At 36.2% G+C, this 19,607-nt stretch overlaps 1 protein-coding gene across 1 annotated transcript; it reads right to left on the reverse strand.

Annotated features, from left to right (window-relative positions):
• Window positions 1-521: 521 nt before the first annotated feature.
• Window positions 522-18,766, reverse strand: polr1e.L (polymerase (RNA) I polypeptide E L homeolog). Its single transcript, NM_001092861.1, is given in 12 exon segments — window positions 522-812; window positions 1,632-1,763; window positions 3,032-3,113; window positions 5,705-5,844; window positions 8,128-8,224; window positions 9,706-9,813; window positions 11,904-12,048; window positions 12,880-12,935; window positions 14,162-14,259; window positions 15,238-15,314; window positions 16,843-16,946; window positions 18,683-18,766. Coding segments are annotated over 12 exon segments (1,260 nt in total). The 5' UTR covers window positions 18,747-18,766; the 3' UTR covers window positions 522-655.
• Window positions 18,767-19,607: the final 841 nt, after the last annotated feature.

Genomic DNA, 19,607 nt, shown 5'->3' on the forward strand with positions numbered 1-19,607 from the left:
GAACAGTAACACCAAAAAGTGTTTTAAAGAGCCATGCATATCATGTAAATGATATCCTTGTTAACAGTGCTTAGTGATGTCATGTGTTATAATCAGAGTTTAGTGATGTCATATCTGTCACATGACTCACTGGAACGTGTGTATTATAATAAATAAAGTACCCCCTGTTGCAAAATGTGAGGATATTCGGTCTCGTGTTTATAAGGTCATGGAACTCCTATGTAACTTAGAATATCCTTATATTTTTACAAGAGGGGATACTTTATTCACTATATAATATACTGTTAGAATGCACTGGTTAAACCTGTGTGTTGGCCTCAGAAAGACTATTATAGTTTATATAAACAAGCTGCTGTGTAGCCAAGGGGGCAGCCATTCAAGTTTCTGGGGAAAAAAGGACCTGTGCCATAGCACATAACATATGAGTTTCTTTATATTTAGAGCTTTACCTGAGATTGGTAACCCAACTACTAAATGTTTCTATTTCACTTTTACAGTTGTCATAAAACACACCAGGGGAATTCCAAAAAAACAACTTTAATAGAACAGATTTTTTTCAAATGTATGTATATTTGGTTTCAAGAATCCAACAGTTCCAAAAAGTCCAACAGTTTCTGTATTTTCAGTAAAGGTTTTGTGTTCTTCGCCCATTTCTTTACATTTTCTTTCGTTTCAGCTCTCCCCCTGATGGCTTATAGACAGTCAGAGGGATTGTAAGCAACCCAATTTTGTGACCTTCTTCAATTGAAGACTCTGAGTACATCATTCTTTTTTTTATTTTCAAACCCATGACTTTAGCAATTTCCAGAATCCTAAAAGGAAAAAAAAAAGTCAATAAACCTAGTAGACAAAAGGTGAACATAAACTATTCAAAAGCCCTGTCCTTGTAAGAATCACAGAGTATTTGTTATAGAGAAACTCACAACTTGATCAGTTTACAATTTTTTTTTTTCTTTATTGATTTACGAATAAGAAAGCCATCTCTCACCCAAAACGATAATACTTTTAAAATCTACATGCAGCAAGGCTGAGCAAAAGTCATTTCAGATACATGGTGTATGGGATCAGTGTCTATTGGGCAAAATATACTTATCACCCATGCAGAACATGGATTTTACAGATAATCAAAATTTAGGTTTGGGGACCAATGGAACGGACTGTTTGCAGGGAAATTCGTGCTTTCAAACACAGCCAATGAAAGGCATTCAAATTAAAATTCTGAATTTTCTTTTGGTGTTCTAGAAGGGAACAGGGTCTAATCAATATATGTTATAGCACACTTCAAGAAACAAGAGGAGAATTCATTATTCACCCAGAAAGTCAAAAAAGAGCACATATTGCATTATATTGGGATATGAATAGCTAGTGGCATAACTAAAGTGCACCAGACCCTCCCCTGCTAAAAAATCTTGAGAGGGGCCCAACATACTCCGATACCCAACCTCCAAACACTCCGATACCCAACCTCAAAACCCTCCGACCCACTTCTGGCCTCTGCCCATTCCTCGCCCACCTTCCCCGCCACAGGTAAGAGAGGGGCTGGGGAGGAGGGGTTCTTGTTAGCTATAAAAGAAGCAGACCCTGTTTAAAGCTGTAGTTGCACATACTAAAATTAACTATGGGGACTTCACCTGCTTTCCTTTAGCTTCATGTCCCTTTGTAAGAGAGTTAGATCAACTTGAAAGTCACAGATATGCAACGCTATTGCTATGATATAGGCAACTATTTTAGTTTTCGTTGTGCCAGAAATGGCATTCTGTATCCTAGAAGAGAAGATGAAACAGACGCGTTGTTAGACAACCCACAGGATGATTAATAATTCACATAATCTTCTTATGATTAATGCATGCACCCTTAGGCAGCATGGCTCAGTGAAGGACTACTTCTGAGAAGTGCATTCATTTATATGGTGTACAACCAACGGTCACTCAGTTGGAAATCTCATGTACTTCAATAGAAAACAGTCAGAAACGTGGAGGGGATGCCTCTATATAAACACACTAAAGAGAAGGACAAATATGAAGTTGAAGTTAAAACTGGAATACAGAGATCCTTCCAATGAACATGATACCTTGACAGTGTGAAAATGTATTTATTTATTTATTTTTGAAGTTATCGAATTCTCTTCTGGACGCAGCTTTTCTGGCAGGTAAAAAAAAGTCCAAACTAAGATATAATTAATCCTTATTGGAAGTAAAACCAGCCTATTGGGTTTATTTACATGATTTTCTAGTAGACTTCAGGTATGAAGTTCCAAGTTATGTAAAGATCTGTTAAATGGAAACCCCCAGGTCCCAAGAATTCTGGATAACAGGTCCCATACCTGTACTAGCAGAAAATCTAATGTCAAGGCAGATGTGTAAATAAATGGAAAGAACAAGCTTTGGTAGCAACATGATACAGCCCAAGCTAAATGCTGAACTTAAAGGGGTGATTTACCTTTAAGTTAACTTTTAGTATGTTATAGAATGCCCAATTCTAAGCAACTTTTCAATTGCTCTGTACGGCTACAAATGTGTCTTTATTGATACTTTTGACTAATAATGCCTCATCTTTCTATTCAGGCCTCTCCTATTCATATTCCAGTCTCTTAGTCAAATCAGTGTATGGTTGCTAGGATAATTTGGACCCTAGCAACCAGATTGCTGACATTGCAAACTGGAGACCTGCTGAATAAAAAGCTAAATAACTCAAAAACCACAAATAAAAAATGAAAACCAATTGAAAATTGTCTCAGAACAGCACACAACACATCATACTAAAAGTTAACTCAAAGGTGAACAACCCCTTTAAGCAAATATGTAGTTTTTGCAGCTTGTTACAATATAACGGAGTTTGCTTCATATATAACATGACTGCTTACCAGAACTCATACCTAAAGTAGGAAGATGGAAAGCATAGCTCACATAAAAGGTATTTGGTGTAATATTCTAAAACAATAATAACAACACTAACAGTAGCTGTATAATAAAGAATCAAAGCTATTGATAACAGGAGGTATTAAATAAATAAGATCAAAATGAAATCACACCTGCCATTCTTATAAGTTTCAACTGTGAAATTTTTCATGAGTTTCCAACATACGACGCTTGGACATTCAGGAGTCAAGATATCTGCATGAAATAAAGAAAAAAAAAACATAACTAAAGCCTTTGGGTTAGGACCTAGAACTCAGTCCCTATACTATTTGGTGAGGGTCCCATAATCTATTACATAAAAGCAACAGTTATCTGTACCAAAGGGTTCACAAGTCTTAGGGTGGTGGCAAACGTGGCTACTCAGGGAGATTAATCGCCCAGTGACAAATCGCTTCATCTTCGGGCGACTAATCTCCCCACGATGAGGCATCTTCCTCGTGAGGCAACAAAACCTGAGGGTATGCAAGCATAGGCTCCACTAAGACTCTGGTGACCAACTTGTTATTTAAAGTAATACAGTGTTAACTGTACCAAGTAATTGTTTGTGTACAAGGTAGTATACCCAGTTAGCATTCATAAGACATCATTATAACCTAACTTAAACATGGAATCTAACTCCAGCATTAGTTATGCTATCATTTTAGCACTGCTGTGAAATTAAGACATTATTATATGATATGATGAAATTCCTACACATACTGCTTTAGCACCAATAGACCAGCACTAAGGAGGGGTCTATTTCCGAGTGTCAAAAACAAGAATAGCATTCTGGAAAGTTTTTCAAGTCTAAAGTTGGGCATAGACGCAAAGATACCATCGCACACACAGAGTTTCATATGATTTTCGGACCGTGTGTTGAGTGTCCCGAAATTTTTCGTACTATGGCGATCGTCGTTCTGTCAGGTTAAAAGATTTATATCGGCTACCGATAATATCTCTGCATGTATTTCATACGCTTGCCGTCTGTCAATTAATCGCCTGAGCATCATGTATTCTACTACTTTATATTAATCTGAATGGTTAGTTGCAGGTTGGAAGATTACAGTGAAAATCATTCACATTTCCAGCTGCAGTACCAAACTTAATGCAAGCATAACTAAACTTCAAGACGTATCATGAACTAAAATAAATGAGTTAGAGCAAGTGGAGCCTTTGATTTTAAACATATTGGGCTAATTTAATAACATTTTCTGAAACTGCACTACTGAAGTTATCTGTGGCAACCAATCAAATCTTTGTGTTTCTTTCTTGTAGTAGTATGATCAAAGCTAATTGCTTACTCTGGTGTAAATTACAATACAATGTACTCAGTCCTGTGACTATTAAAAAAAACAAAAACAAAAAAAACAACAACTGCTGTCACATTACCAACGATTGTTGCCAATTGAATTTCAATTTCAAAGAGTTACTGAATCATTAATCCCCAATTGCAATCAACATCAGAGATTAACAGTTTAGAGCAGGGCTGTCCAACTGGCGGCCCGCGACCCCCCCCCTTCTGTGGCCCCCACATGCTGTGTCTGTTTACCATATGTAAAATTAAAGATGTATCACTACAGAGATAAACTGGCCCCTATATTGTTTAAACCTCAAATTCAGACTCTAATCACACCTGTGATCCCCCTGCATTGTTCACACTTGTGACACCTCTATTGTTCACACCCTAAAGGCCTGTACTGTTCACTCCTGAGACCCAGACTGAAACTCTCCACATTGTTCACCTGTTCACACCTCATTCAAAATGCTAATGGGGCACCAGCACTGTGTCACTGTATGTAGTACATATTAGAATGATAGCTTTCCCTGTCTCCTGCTCTGTTTTGCCTTCCCTCCCGGTGTGTGCCATTCTCTGCTTGCTCAGTGCTGCTTGTGTGTGCCATTCTCTGCTTGCTCAGTGCTGCTTGTGTGTGCCATTCTCTGCTTGCCCAGTGCTGATTGGGTGTCTGCTTGCCCTACGCTACCTGTGGGATGTAAGCCTGTTTGTTCTTGGGGTTTGTTAGCATTTGGAAATTGTTGTTAAGGACCCCTAAGGTGTTCAATCATGTGTTGGGGGGTTGCTGTATTATCCGCAGGAGAGGATGAGGCATATGGATTTAAGGGTATGTTTTTAACATGACTTCAATTTCCTTGCAGTGAGCACCAACCATTTGTTTTTTTGGTGTGCTACCACCGTTAATGTGGATATGATATTAAAAGTTCTTGTGGTAATATGGGTGTGGTTTACAGTGGGTGTGGTTTAAAAGGGGGAGTGACCAACCCTGACTACCATTATCGGCCCTCCACCACATAGGCCAGTAAAATGTTGGCCCTCGGTACCGCAGAAGTTGGACAGCACTGGTTTAGAGGATGTTCGTTTGCTGAAAGCATCTTAACACATTCTGCTAAATGTTATCCTCTGATAAATGTGTAAATGTGTTAAGAAAAACTTCTGACTGACAGGAAAATATACCTAAAAGTCAGGAAAATGTTAATAAACAGAGAAAATACAAAAATTCCCCTGTATTCACCAGTTCACCTTAATAAATCTGCCCCAAATTTAGCTTTCCTAAAAAGTCAAAGCATTTTTCAAATTTCCTTGCTGGCTTTTTTGTAAAAAAAAAAAAAAAAAAAACCACGTCACCAATAGTTCATCACAATCAGGCCATTACAGCACACAATGGAGTTTCCCATGGCTAGCAAACTTGTGCCTCTCAAGTTACAGACTAAGGGCAGAGACACACACTGCTATATAGCAGCGCGTGTCTCTGCCCTAAAGCTCTTAAAACTTTAGGTGCAAATGAATTTACCTTTTCGTTTAACTGTCCTGAGTTGGCTAAGCTTTATCAAAGCATCCAAATACCACAAGCAGCGAGCCTGATGATCAAGAGCTTTCTCGTCTTTAATTTCACGAAGGCCATGAAGTTCTTGAAGCACAAATAAACCACTCCTAGGTAGACATCAAAAAGTCACACATTATATAGTTGATGAATAAGAATTTTCCTTGCGTTAAATTGACAGGAAAACAAGGAAACCAGAGGACCTTATGATGAAATATGAGTTTTATATCTCTATCAAACAAAATCAATTTTGTCAGTTAAAAGGGATGTCTGTTGAATTATAAAACAAAGCATAAATAGTAAAAAAAGAACAGCAAGAAACTTAAGTAGAATGCTTTAGTTCTGGCATGAGGTTTATGGTGTAATATTTAAATACAATATTACAATGTGTTCATTGCAAACAATTTATTCTACCATTTACAGTTCTATTTTCAAATAATTTTCTATTTTTTAAATAAAGTTTTATTAATGGCATGTGGGTAGCAATCTCATTTTTTTTATGCACAATCCTATGCTTGCAGAAACAAGTGTCATCCAAGTACTTTCAGGCAGCTATTGCCCCATATATTCAATATTTATCTCCAGATGATATAGGACTCAGCTTTTCTTACGTGCACAATGCTTAAAACCGCTTCAGCCTTTAGTTAACCAGAACTCATTGTACATAATGTAGTAGGACAAGGTTCCCCAACCACTTTTTACCTGTGAGACACATTCAAATGCAGAAACAGTTGGGGAGAAACACAAGCATGAACAAATTAACTCAATGATACCAAATAATGGCTGTGATTGGATATTTGGTAGCCCTTATGTGGACGGGCAGCCTACAGGAGGCTGTTTGGCAGTACTCCTAGTTTTTATGCAACCAAAACTTGCCTCCAAACAAGGCATTCAAAAATAAGCACCTGCTTGGAGGCCATCGGGAGCAACATCCAAGGGGTTGGTTAGCAATGTGTTGCTCGTGAGTCACTGGTTGGGGATCACTGTATTAAGAGGATAAAGTTCCCACTGCCTCTCACTGTATAACATACTAGGGGTGTCAACACCCTTTGCAATTAAAGCATTACAAATAACCACCTTTACAAGTATTGTTAGGCAGTTCCACTTTGGCTGTGAAACAACAGGGGCTTTGTTTGCGGGTGGTCAGATGCAGCTACAATAGATTCCGCTTGCCACAACTCATGATATTCAATGAAAAGCACTCTCTTAATATTAAATGTAAAGCAAATGAAGCAGTGAAAGGCAGACATCCTCCTGTTACCACCATATATTATCTGAAGTTGTGACAGGTAGATAGGGGTGTTTTAACCACTGCTGGTTTTACTTGACAGTAGCCAACTCCATTTCTACCCTGTGGTGCTGTAGCCTATAGGCTAGTGGTACACGGTGCATTTTTGCACCAAAATAAATACGCCAGCTGAGAATAGCGCTATCCATTGCTACATGAAACACCAACACCTCGCCAAAACATGAATATGCATTTTGGCAATGCAAATCCACATTGTGCGTGCCACTAGCCTGTCAGCAAGAAAATCTGAAATTACCTTTGCATTTTACCTTACAGATGCAATAGTAAGCTATGTAACTGTGTGTAAATGCAGAAGGCATGTAGATTTTTGAAAAAAACGAAAAAAAAAAACGGTTTCCCCATACCTATATCAATAAAGATCTGAACAAAAAGATTCACAATATAAAACATTAACAAATATATGGTTTCCAATTTCTAGGCTGTGACCTTGCCAAGAACATAGCATTTTAAACATTTCAGGGAGGCAGAATAGAATAGGCAATCTGTTTATTTACCAGGTCCAAACAGGTAAAAGGAATCAGGATCAACTGCAAATAATCTCACTTGTATCAGTATAAGATACAAGACTTGCAAAAAGGGTCAGGAAACAAAAAAAAGATATGACTGGGACCCTAGTGTAGTGCATACACCTTAAATTACAAAAACATTTTAGAGGGCCAAACACAGACTACATGTTACCAGTGTTTCTTCATACTTGTTTATTTATTTATTTGTTTTAACAAATACATTTCAAATGTATTATTTCTTTTTATGAATTGCAAAGTCTTTTGTTTTGATGTGCTAGCCCACAAAACCTCAACGGGCCACTGCACTGAACAGCTTTGATAGCCAACATTCAAGTTAAATGACTGACCTTAAACATGCACCTGTCAAATGAGCAGGTAATGTAATGCATTAGAAACATGTCCAACCTGACCGGCTATAAAGCTTACTTTATGTTAAATGCTCGATTTAAAAGTTGCAAGCTTTCCACTGTGCAGATGAATCACCATACAACTAACTGCATTGGAGAACATGTGTACATATATTAAGTTAGCAGAAGGGAAAAATTATGTAATTCTAAATTGATATCATCCAAACTTACTTTTTTTCTTCTACCATCTGCTGGAGACCTTCCGAAGTTATATTTCTTAGAGCTGCAGAAGCAGTTTCAAGAGCAGCATACTCCACAGGAGAGATAACTTAATAAGAGTTAAAGACATACAACAAGATTCAAAGAAACAGATACATTAACACATTTTAAAGAAAAGGCTGGGTTGGGCCAGATGGGCTGCAACACATGCAAACTGCTGTACTGCCAATCTTGACTGGGGAAAAGCCTCCTGGTAGTACCATGTGGTTTCAGAAGAGATTTGCTTTGACATGCACCAACCAGAGTCTCTTCTGCATACTGTTTCTAGCTAAGTAGACTTTTGCCAAACATTGCCATACCTCCCAACATTTTAACAACGAGAAAAAAAAAGGAAAAAAAAAAAAAACTAGTGCCACATGTAGCATGCCAAATTTTTTGACCACACCATTTTATGGCCACAGCCCCAAAAAACCATGGCCATTGTACAAAATTTGGCAGGTTATGAAAGTTTAAACACATTTCTGGGAGTTTTAGTGCAATGTTTTATGTGTTAGAACAGTTTTGTTAATGAAGGTGAATTGCCCTTTAAGCTGTGAGTCTCCCAAGACACCCGCTTATCTTAAATTGTATATTTGCTTATCTTAAATTGTTACAACACTATCTAAGTGCAGCTGCTGGCTGTTCAGGCCTATCTGCAAAAAAGCCTCTTATTTTAATTAAGAAACCAAGGACTGCGGGCTGAGCTGTCAAAAAAAATGTCTTGGGAGACATTTATAGGAAAATAAAGGCAATGTAAATTATACAGGGAGTCCTCGTGTTACGTACAACCGACTTACATATAACTCATACTTACAGACGGAGACTATTACAGTAACATACTGTGGTTTGCTTGACTTTTATTATCATTTAACTTTAATAAACAAACTACCCCAATCCCATCTGGTGTGTTTTGTCTACTGCACAGCACAGAAAGGTAAAAAATAAATACTATGTTAAGACAGACATCTGTCTAAGTAGCATTTAATAGGTAAATGTATTTTTTTCAACTTACATACAAATTCAACTTAAGAACAAACCTACAGACCCCATCTCCTACGTAACCCTGGGCTGCCTGCATTAAGCAAATAATTCTACTTTTTAAAAAGGATTACTATTTTCTCTGTATTAATAAACCAGTACCTTGTACTTAACCAAACTAACCTGCATAAATCCATATTTGTGGAAAAGCAATCATACTTAGTTTATTTAATGTTCAAAATAATATTTAGCAGATGATCTTAATTACAGAAAGTCCCTTTATCCAGAAAACCCAAGGTCCCAAGTAAGTTAAGGAAACTATCTATTTAAAAGGTTTACAGTGATGTTGAAAGGACAACTGCAATGTTAGTCAAAACAACTTAGAAAGCACTAGTAATATTTGGAAGGTCCCCAGAAGCATCATGGAGTGGATAGTTCCCATACATCAGTAAACAAATGCCCTTCTGCAGTATTTTAGGACTAAAAATTATATAAATGCCTGAGAATAACAGCAGCTGCAATCCTGCACGGATGTATTCTGACTTCTAAATTAAGCAGTATTTCAAAGGATACGGTTATCAAACTTGTAAGCATTTTCAGGTTTGTCTGCATTAAAATCACATGGAGGCAGGAACAGAGAGGTATCTTGTTCTCTTTTTTCTGCTGCATCTTTAATTAGCTCTGAAAATGGAATAATTACAAATAATATTAAAAAAAATTCATGAACGCTATTAAAAAAATCCGACATGATTCCTACTAATTGAAGTCAGATCATTATTCCTCTCAATAGCTCAAAAACATTCACAGGGATCCTCAAAACCAAGTTATAGATATATTAAACTGTCATTACTTGAAGATTGTATGCTCTGTGAGGCAGGGATCTCCTTCTCTTTGACACAGAGTTCTTTATCTTTAAATGTAACTGTACTTTCCTGTTCTTTTCCTGTTGTATAGTACTGTGTGCATAAGTAGCATTACATACATTTAAAAAAAAATTATATATATATATATATATATATATATATATATATATATATATATATATATATATATATATATATATATATATATATATATATATATATATATATATATATATATATATATATATATATATATATATATATATATATATATATATATCCAAGGATGCCGGCACAGCACGTCTGGAAGTGTATGTTGCCCCTAAAAAACATGTACAGGCTCGATAGAAGCTCGCACCCACAGGTCTTATGAAGGCAAAAATATTTATTAAACAAAAATAAGCAGTTTCTATTTTTGCTCAATAAACATTTTTGCCTTCATAAGACCTGTGACCTGTGAGTGCATGACCATATAAAAGCACAAGACCGAGTGTTTTTATTCAGGTCATTGAACTCCAAGGTTACTTCTAATATCCTCATATTTTGCAACAGGGAGTACTTTATTATAATACACAAATTTCAGTGAATCGTGACAGGAATGACATCACTAAGCTCAGACTATATTCAACGACATCACTAAGCAACATACATAATTTTATAATTTACAGGGTGTGTGCGCACTGGTAAAACTGCCCCCATGGCTACACAACAGCTTATTTATATAAACTATAGTTGTACTACTGAAGCAAACACGGTTTTTACCAGTGCATGCTAAAATTATATTATGTTAATCACTTACATTTTTTTTTGCTGTTGCCGTTCCTTTAATATACTAATGTATTTTCCATGTTGATTGAAAGACGTTAAGTACAAGGCATTTTATCACTGCCAAAGCTCAAAAAAATCTAATCCAAAACCAAAGTTAAACTACATAAACTAAAAACAATTAGAAAACCGAAAACTTAATATTTTAAGATATTAATTAAACCTGACTTATAGCTGTAGAATAGCTGCTAAATACAATCCAAACTGTACTAAATTATTGTTCTTGGAAACAGAATTGCTTCTGCCATATCCTCCTTCAAAGAAGCTCTTACAACTGATTTGATTATGTCCAGTGCTTGTATTTAAAATTATTTGGATTTGGCATTTTTGCCGACTCCAGATACCCAAAATTGCTTCCAACGCCACAACTCCAAAGCTCTGATAGATATACATAGACACACAAACACACATCACTTATCCTGTTATTACCTCAAGAATATCTAGGACATGAAAGTAGTGTGAACCCCAAAATTTACCTGTGCGGGATTCAGCCTGGTATTTAAGAAATACATAAGAATCAATATATGAACCTATTCTATGCAACTTTTCAGTTCACCCTCATTGTTTATATGTACTGTATATTGTTTTACTTTAGTTTATGAACTTTTAACTGACCACAGAAACAAACAAGCAATTAGGTAGCATCTACAATCCATGCCTGGAAGATGCAGAAGAAAGAAAAAAAAATAACTAAAAAAAATAAAAAAGTAAGTAAGCTACCAAAACTATCTATTTAAAAGGTTTACATTGATGTGGAAAGGAGAACTATCCATTACATAGCACACCCTGTGGTTGCAAGTACAGTTACACATTTGCCAGCACTTGAGAATGTACTGGCAGTTGATGACTGCTACAGTATATACAGCTAATACAGGTAAGTATTATATGCTGCTTAGTGTATAAATGGCAGGAAAAAATACTTAATATTTCTAGTGTCTGTTCTGCTGTCTGCTAAACAGTAGCAGTAGTATGAAGTATGAACTATATGCAGGTGAAAAGCTATGAATGACATGCGGATGAGTGTTCCATTTCATTTCCACAGAAGCAAAGTAGTATATAGCAAGAGTGTATAACATATTTTACCTGTAGTGCCTCGGCTTTCTATGATTTCTTCAGCAGCTTTAGCCATAGCTTTATTTAAAATGTCACTGCCAACTTGGTTTAGTTTTCGAGAACTCAAAGCACGCTTCTGCTTGTTTGTACCAAATGATTCTATAAGGGCATCCACCTACATAAATAAATTAGATCAAAAACAGGGGAAAAAAAATACAATCTATTTATATTAAAACTATGCATCACATCAATAATGGAAAGATCATCAATAAATTCATGTTGGCTGATATACATATCTATATATCTATACATATATCTATATCTATCTATCTATCTATCTATCATCTATACATATATCTATCTATCTATCTATCTATCTATCTATCTATCTATCTATCTATCTATCTATCTATCTATATACACACAGTTGTAAAGCACCTTTGGGACTCCAAACCACTAAATAAAGCTGTACCAGGCATTATAATACTAAAAATACACAATATAGTCTTCTTACTAAGATGTATGCCTTCAGATCAATTATTAAAAAAACAGATGTACAACAATTGATATCCCTCTTTAAATCAGACTTTACCACTTATTAAATTAACTCTAATAACCAGGGGTACTCCCCAGCACTTTGAAAAGCTGTGGGACATATGGTGGGAGACTGGGCTGGGTGTAGCACACCACAGGAGGTATAAATAATTCTGAGGTACTATAAGCATGTTAATATTTTTGTAGTTATTATGTAATAAGGCAAAATCTAAGTAATAAGACAACACTTTATGTTTTAAAGTGTAAGGCGTACTACTACATTGGCATATGCACTAAATAGTATACTTTAACTGCTTTCCCTTCCTCAACATTTATTGTTTCTGTTTTTTGGGTGTTTTTGTTGTTACTGAAAACTCCAATAAAACTTATTTATAAACAAAAAATTAAAAAACTGATGCCTTTCTAAATGTTACCCAACTACCCAAAGATCAAAATTTTTTATTTTATATACCTTTTCTCGATAACTTTTTGTTGGCTGGTCCACTATATCTTCAGTGTGCAATTCATCTGCAAATACAGATATAAATTAATAATTATACCACTGTTTACCATTAAAGGAGACACATAGGATGAAAGGAGAAACCCCATTTTGTAGGCAATAATATATACTATATGGTGCTGTTTTCACTTTGGGTTAAAAATTAATATCTTTAAAAATAGCCCCTTCATTGCAGCTTCACATAGATGCTTTCTGGTCCCTGTCCGACCAGAAGCATAGCATGAGGGGGACAGCCAATCACAGTCCTGCAGTCACACAAGCAAAAGACCAGCTTCAGGTTTAGGTTAGCCTAGCTGCTGATTGGTTCCTTTACTACAGTGCAGTGTGCAGAGTGCCACCGGCTCCCCTGCATTGCCTGGGAAAGGATGTAGCAGGAAGTGGAACAGATGGGTGGGACTAGTAGGGTTTTTTAGACAATCCTTAGGACTCCTCTAAGGATTTCAGAGGTTATGATTTTGACGACACATACAAAGAGGGTTGTGGAAGTGCTCATTTGAGTGCACATTTAGTTTTTCTTATGTAGAAAGAAAGGTTAAACTTCCATGTAGTTATAGCACCCAACAATAGAAAGGTGGTCTTGTGCCTTTTAAAACAAAAAGTGTTGGTCTTTGTAGTCTCTCCCCTGTAAAAGCTGCAGTAACTAAAAAAAAAACTGTTTTTGAAAATGTATGCACAAAATAAATGACTAATAAAAAATTTGGCTAGGGTATGTGGATTGATTAAATCCTTCTCTTTGTCAGGAAAAATCTGGCAAGCACTTGCCGCAATGTTGCTGTAAATTTAAATTAGGTTCCCGTTTTGTTATGGCTATGACAATAGTTTAACCAATATAAATATTTAGTGAGGACCGATATAGAGCAAATATGAAAGCAAACTATGAAGTTATTGTGCATTTGCTTTTTGTCAATTTCCAGGAAAACACACACATTAAAGTTTTTGCTTATAAACAATAAATTGTATAAACAATAGAAATAAGGGCACCAATCATAACTAAAATAATTTACTAAGTAAAGACACTATGTGAGAGGGAAATCTTGTGATACTTCTAGTGGAGGACTCCCTCAGTGAAAGAACCCATTTGACAAAGTAAGGGATTTTTTAAAAACTGCTGTTTTTTCCCCTAAAAACTGTATATGTAGTTTGATTAAACGTGTTTAGGTTGTACTGGACATATTGTTAATGTGTTTGATTTCGGCTGTGATAGGTGCCCTTTAAGGGTAAATATTTCCCTTACTTTCCATGCCGCTTTTCAGAATTGGCTGCATCTTAAACTGTTCAGCATCATATACTTCCATCTTTCCAGTCTCTTTGTTAAGAACACCCACAAAGTACCTACCAGTAATACACAAAGAAAAGTGTCAAATTAAAGGTATTCTGTCATTGGAAAACATGTTTTTTTCAAAACGCATCAGTTAATAGTGCTACTCCAGCAGAATTCTGCACTGAAATCCATTTCTCAAAAGAGCAAACAGATTTTTTTATATTCAATTTTGAAATATGACATGGGGGCTAGACATTTTGCCAATTTCCCAGCTGCCCCTGGTCATGTGGCTTGTGCCTGCACAGAGAAATGCTTTCTGGCAGGCTGCTGTTTTTTAATGTAACTGAAATCAACTGCTCTACCAATTTGCATGTTCATGCTGGAAAAAAAGCACAATTTTTTCCAGTGCTATAGGATTAACAGCACAAAAAACAGGTCAAAAACTTTAGATCAATTCTTTTGGTAATACTGAAACTGCAAAAAGTGGCCTTACACTCCATACCTTTTGATGCTTCCACAATAGTGAAACAAGAGTGCACCAAGAAACTGGCCAACTTACTGTTAGCTTTAGGTTGACCAACATATCACAAATTTCAAAGCTCACTGTTCATGGAATGCTTTACAGTATAGGTCAGAATTTTGATCTGTCAACACAGGAAGAGGCTATACAAGGGAAGATTGGCTTACTGATTGCTTTTGCCAGAAAGAAAAGTAAACAAGAACCAAGTTGTTCGGTAATCCCTTGAAAGGTGTCTTTAGAGCTCCAGTTACTGGCAAGTTCAAAATAGGCCTCACAATATCCAGAATATTTAATGACCTCTGAGTAAATCTCTTGCCTAGAATATTTAAATCCCTACATTTAAGATTTAAATCACACACTTGAAAAAGGGCCCAAAACATGTCGTGTGGACGCACAATAAAGCACTGATTAGCAGGTATTCTGCTGTTTGCCCTTGATTTCCATATCCTACGATTGAATAAATCCCTACTGTAGTGAAACTTTCATCTGCAATAAAACATTTTTATGACAAAGGACCTAAGGCTCTTACCTGCACAGTGAACTGCACTTCAGTGTATCAGAGGAGAAATTATTACCTACATAGTTCAGTCTGTCAGTTTCCGCAGCCTAAAAATGTAAAGTATTAAACTTGTGAATCTTCTGTACCATTTCCAATTAATTAGTTTAATTGTGAGAACGTCTGTATTAATGCAGCTGTAATCAGTAATGCACTATGAGCTGTGGGTAAAATCACAGCATATCTACGGAAATCTCCAGCTGCAAGAAATCAAAGCATGCTCAGTTGCTCCAAGATGAATGACGGCTTTCTGCGTTACTAAACTTAGTAAAATCACACATTTCTGAAGGCTGTACAACTCTGGAAAGCAATGAAGAAGAGCAACAATGGTATTTCAGGAGACATCAAAGGGGGACTACCTGTGGGTAGTAAATTATATTTTCTCTTTTCTACTCCTTTACAGCTGGTCATTAAATATGAAGTATGTTCTCCCAGTAAATGAATGGGAATATGTGTGCACTTTATTTCCAGCCAGTCTTAAAACATGTGTATATCAGGTGTTAATAAAACAGGCTGTGTGTGAGAGCAATAGGGAAATTAAAAGTGAAAGCTTCACTTAAGCAGACACTGATGCATATGATTAAAGGGGTGGTTCACCTTAAAAGTAACTTTTAGTATGTTATATAATGGTTAATTCCAAGCAACAATTCAATTGGTTTTCATTATTTCTTTTCTATAGTTATTTGACTTTTTTGACTCTTAGCAGCTTTCAAATGGGCGTCGCTGAAAAAGCAAATGCTCTGTAGCTTACAAATTAGTCATTGCTACTTTTTTATTGCTCATCTTTCTAATCTAACCTCTCCTATTCATAGTCTAGTCTCTTATTAAAATTAATGAATGGTTGCTAGGGTAATTTGGACCCTAGTTACCAGACTGCTTACAATGCAAATTGAAGAGCTTCTGAATAGAAAGCTAAATAACTGAAAAACCTTAAATAAAAAATGAGAACCAATTGCAAACTGTCTCAGAATATCACTCTCTACGTTATACTAAAAGTTATATCAAATGTGAACACCCCCTTTAAGTATCTGTTCTTAAATGTATCAATGCTATATAAATATATTAAAGAATAGTGAAATAAAAAAAATTATTAAGCAAAATTAAAACATGTTATAATTATTGGTACTGAATACACTTAGCCCAACAGGGTGTGCTACATTATTTACATTGCAATATTTACATATTTACTAAATGTTTTGCATTTATTTTTGCTCTGTATTGTAAAACATATACTAACCATTTTTTTAACATGCAAATCTGTCAAGAAAACAATTAGCTGTACACAAAACAACAAAGACCAGCCTGAAGAACCAGATGCACTACAGTAGCACCACTGCCAGTGATATAAAATAATACACAAGGGCCATGAATATCCTGTAATTTATATCCTTAGAAATCATGCTGTCATGTGATTTCACATGACTCATTCAGACTTGTATATTATAATAAATTATGTACTCCTTGTTACATAAGGCACCTCCTCGGTGACTTCTAATAGTCTTATATTTTACAACAGGGGGTACATATTTTCCTACGTCAGCAAGTGTTTCAGTGTCACTGGTTACATTATAATCTTACCAGAATCTTCTGTCTTTTTGTTTTAGGATTTTTGTCATCTTTGTTGCCATATAAAGTGAAATTCACACTTTCAGGGGACTGGATTGTTCCATTGGAAAATTGTACTGCAGAAAAAAATGTTTATAACATTATGGCAGGGAAGAACACGCAAACTTTTTATATATATTCTGATTTTTTGGAGTCATGCAGAGTCTTTTCCTACACCTAATCACCAGCTCATTTCCATATATTAGGCCAGATTTAATTTGATTACAAACACTAACCTATTTCAATTCCAGATTTTCCCAAGACAGATACAATTCAGTGAGAAAAACATCTCTCTGCTTATCGCATGAAAACTTGATTTGTCTTACGGAAAAAAATGGAACTGAATTAGGAGAAAAGTATTTTTCTCCTCAAATTGACTCTCACCCTTAAAGGGATACTGTCATGATTTTTATGTGTAGTTTTTATTTCTAAATTACACTGTTTACATTGCAAATAATTCACTCAACCATGTAAAATTAAATTTTTTTAAGTTGTAATATTGGTGTTTAGGCACCATCTCAGGTCACTTTGCCTGGTCATGTGCTTTCAGAAAGAGCCAGCACTTTAGGATGGAACTGCTTTCTGGCAGGCTTTTGTTTCTCCTACTCAATGTAACTGAAGGAGTTGCAGTGGGACATGTATTTTTACTATTGGGTTCTGTTCTTATATGTAACAGGGAGCTGTTATCTGAATAACATCCTACTGTTCTGCTGATGGGCTGCTGGGGTGCAGCAGTAAAGAGTGACTGAAGTTTATCAGAGCACAAGTCACATGACTGGGGGCAACTGGGAAACTGACAATATGTCTAGCCCCATGTCAGATTTCAAATTTAAATATAAAAAAATATGTTTGCTCTTTAGAAAGATGAGCAGAAGTCTGCTGCAGCAACACTATTAACTGATGTGTTTTGAAAAAAATATGTTTTCCAGTATCCCTTTAAGCAACAGAGCTAAACAGCAAGAACCATTGTCAGGCTAACAGGTTTTACAGGAGCAATATGTCTATAAATATCACATAAGACATGTACATGAAGAAACAAGCATCCAGGGGCATATCTGATATGATGATACTTTTAGCTTGCATACAAGTATTTTAATGCTAAACAGCATTAATACAAAAATGTGCCATTCCTTTGTGAAATAGTGAAAGAGGTAGATTACCTTGCATTAAGTATTTAGTACCACATAGTCCTTTCCTTTCCTAGTACCTATTAAATTGGTTTTAATTTTGTATACTTTTCAGTTCCTTCATTATTTGCCAGTTTTCACATGATAAACCATAAAATAAGTTATCATGGAACTGCATGCGGCCCTTTGTGTGTCAGCAGTGTGGGTAAAGCAAGTGCAATTCTTAAAGGGATACAGATGTTTTTAATTGTAATGCTGAATGTGTCATCTTTAATGGATCAAAAAAATATACATAATTAAACCATTGTTTTATTTAGATGAAAATAATGTGATTTGAATAAGATAATTAGGTTGAGATAAATGATGTTACATAGTAGCCAAATTGTAAGAGAGCAGCTAGATCTCACTCTTTATCTGCTCTAAACTGTTTATATGAAAATTCCATTCCTCCAAGTTCATTTTTAAAGAATATGATCACCACTACTTGTTTTTCCCCCTAAAGCATCATTAAAAACTACAGCAGGGAACCACGTGCATATTAAAGAAGCACAATAAAAAAATCTATACAATTATATTAGGGACACATTCTCATCAGAGAAGCTGATGTAAAAATGACCCGCTCATCCGAATGACCGATGGTAAGTAGAGAGAAATCTTGCCAGGAGTATTTCCGTACTGTCCCTTACCTAGTAAAGCTCCCTGGCTTTGCTGTGAGGCGCCATGGTATTCCCATGAAGCTCTAGAAGCCATCGCTTGCCCCTTGCACCCACGTGCACACCGTGTTGTGACGTAGAGCACTTCCTGTCTGCTGGCTGGGAGGAGCCATGGAAAACAAAACCTGTCAATAGCACAACCCTACATATCCGGGCGCATTAGATTTGGGAGAGTGACATCTAGAGGACAGCTCTGTGTAAGATTCTCTACACACTAATATGGGTCTCTGGAAGGCGGGGAAAAGACGACATTTCAGCAGCCAGAGCCTCATTCACTCCCACTGCCCTGTGTCTGCCAGTCTGTACACACGCGCCTGCGCACTAGATTCTATGAGCGTGAGCGCGCCTGACTCAGTAAGTACGCTCCGAATTATGAGCGTGAACGAGCGTCTATGGTTTTCATGTGTTTGCTAATGAAGGTGAATTGTCCTTTGGGCTGCAAATCACTGTTTCCCCAGACCTGTTTATCTTAAATAGTTACAATTGTTTCTTAAATTGTAACACGTGTATCTAGGTGAACCTAGCACATATTTTGGGTTCTCTGCCAAAAGCCAATTACGGTTTAGAAATTTTGTATCTTTTTCTGGCTGTTCAGGAGATCAAACAGAAAGTTGAGACATTTCAGTAACAATCGTTCGTGTTAAGCTGTCAAAATCGGGAATGTCCTGCAAAAAAACGGGACAGTTGGGAGGTATAAATATCTTAGGGTCTGTGGGATGGAGAGATGATCTGTGACAGATTATGATATAGATCAGGAGTACCCATACTTTACTAATGCGGGGTCTACTTTTAGTGATTTAGTCCTATTATGTTCTACATAAAAGCATTGTTAGCACTCTGTTCCACGGAAAAAAATACTTAAATATTGATTCATGAGAAAATGTATATTGCTATATTT

Source organism: Xenopus laevis, chromosome 1L (assembly GCF_017654675.1).
Source record: "Xenopus laevis strain J_2021 chromosome 1L, Xenopus_laevis_v10.1, whole genome shotgun sequence".
Classification (NCBI taxonomy): Eukaryota; Metazoa; Chordata; class Amphibia; order Anura; family Pipidae; genus Xenopus; species Xenopus laevis.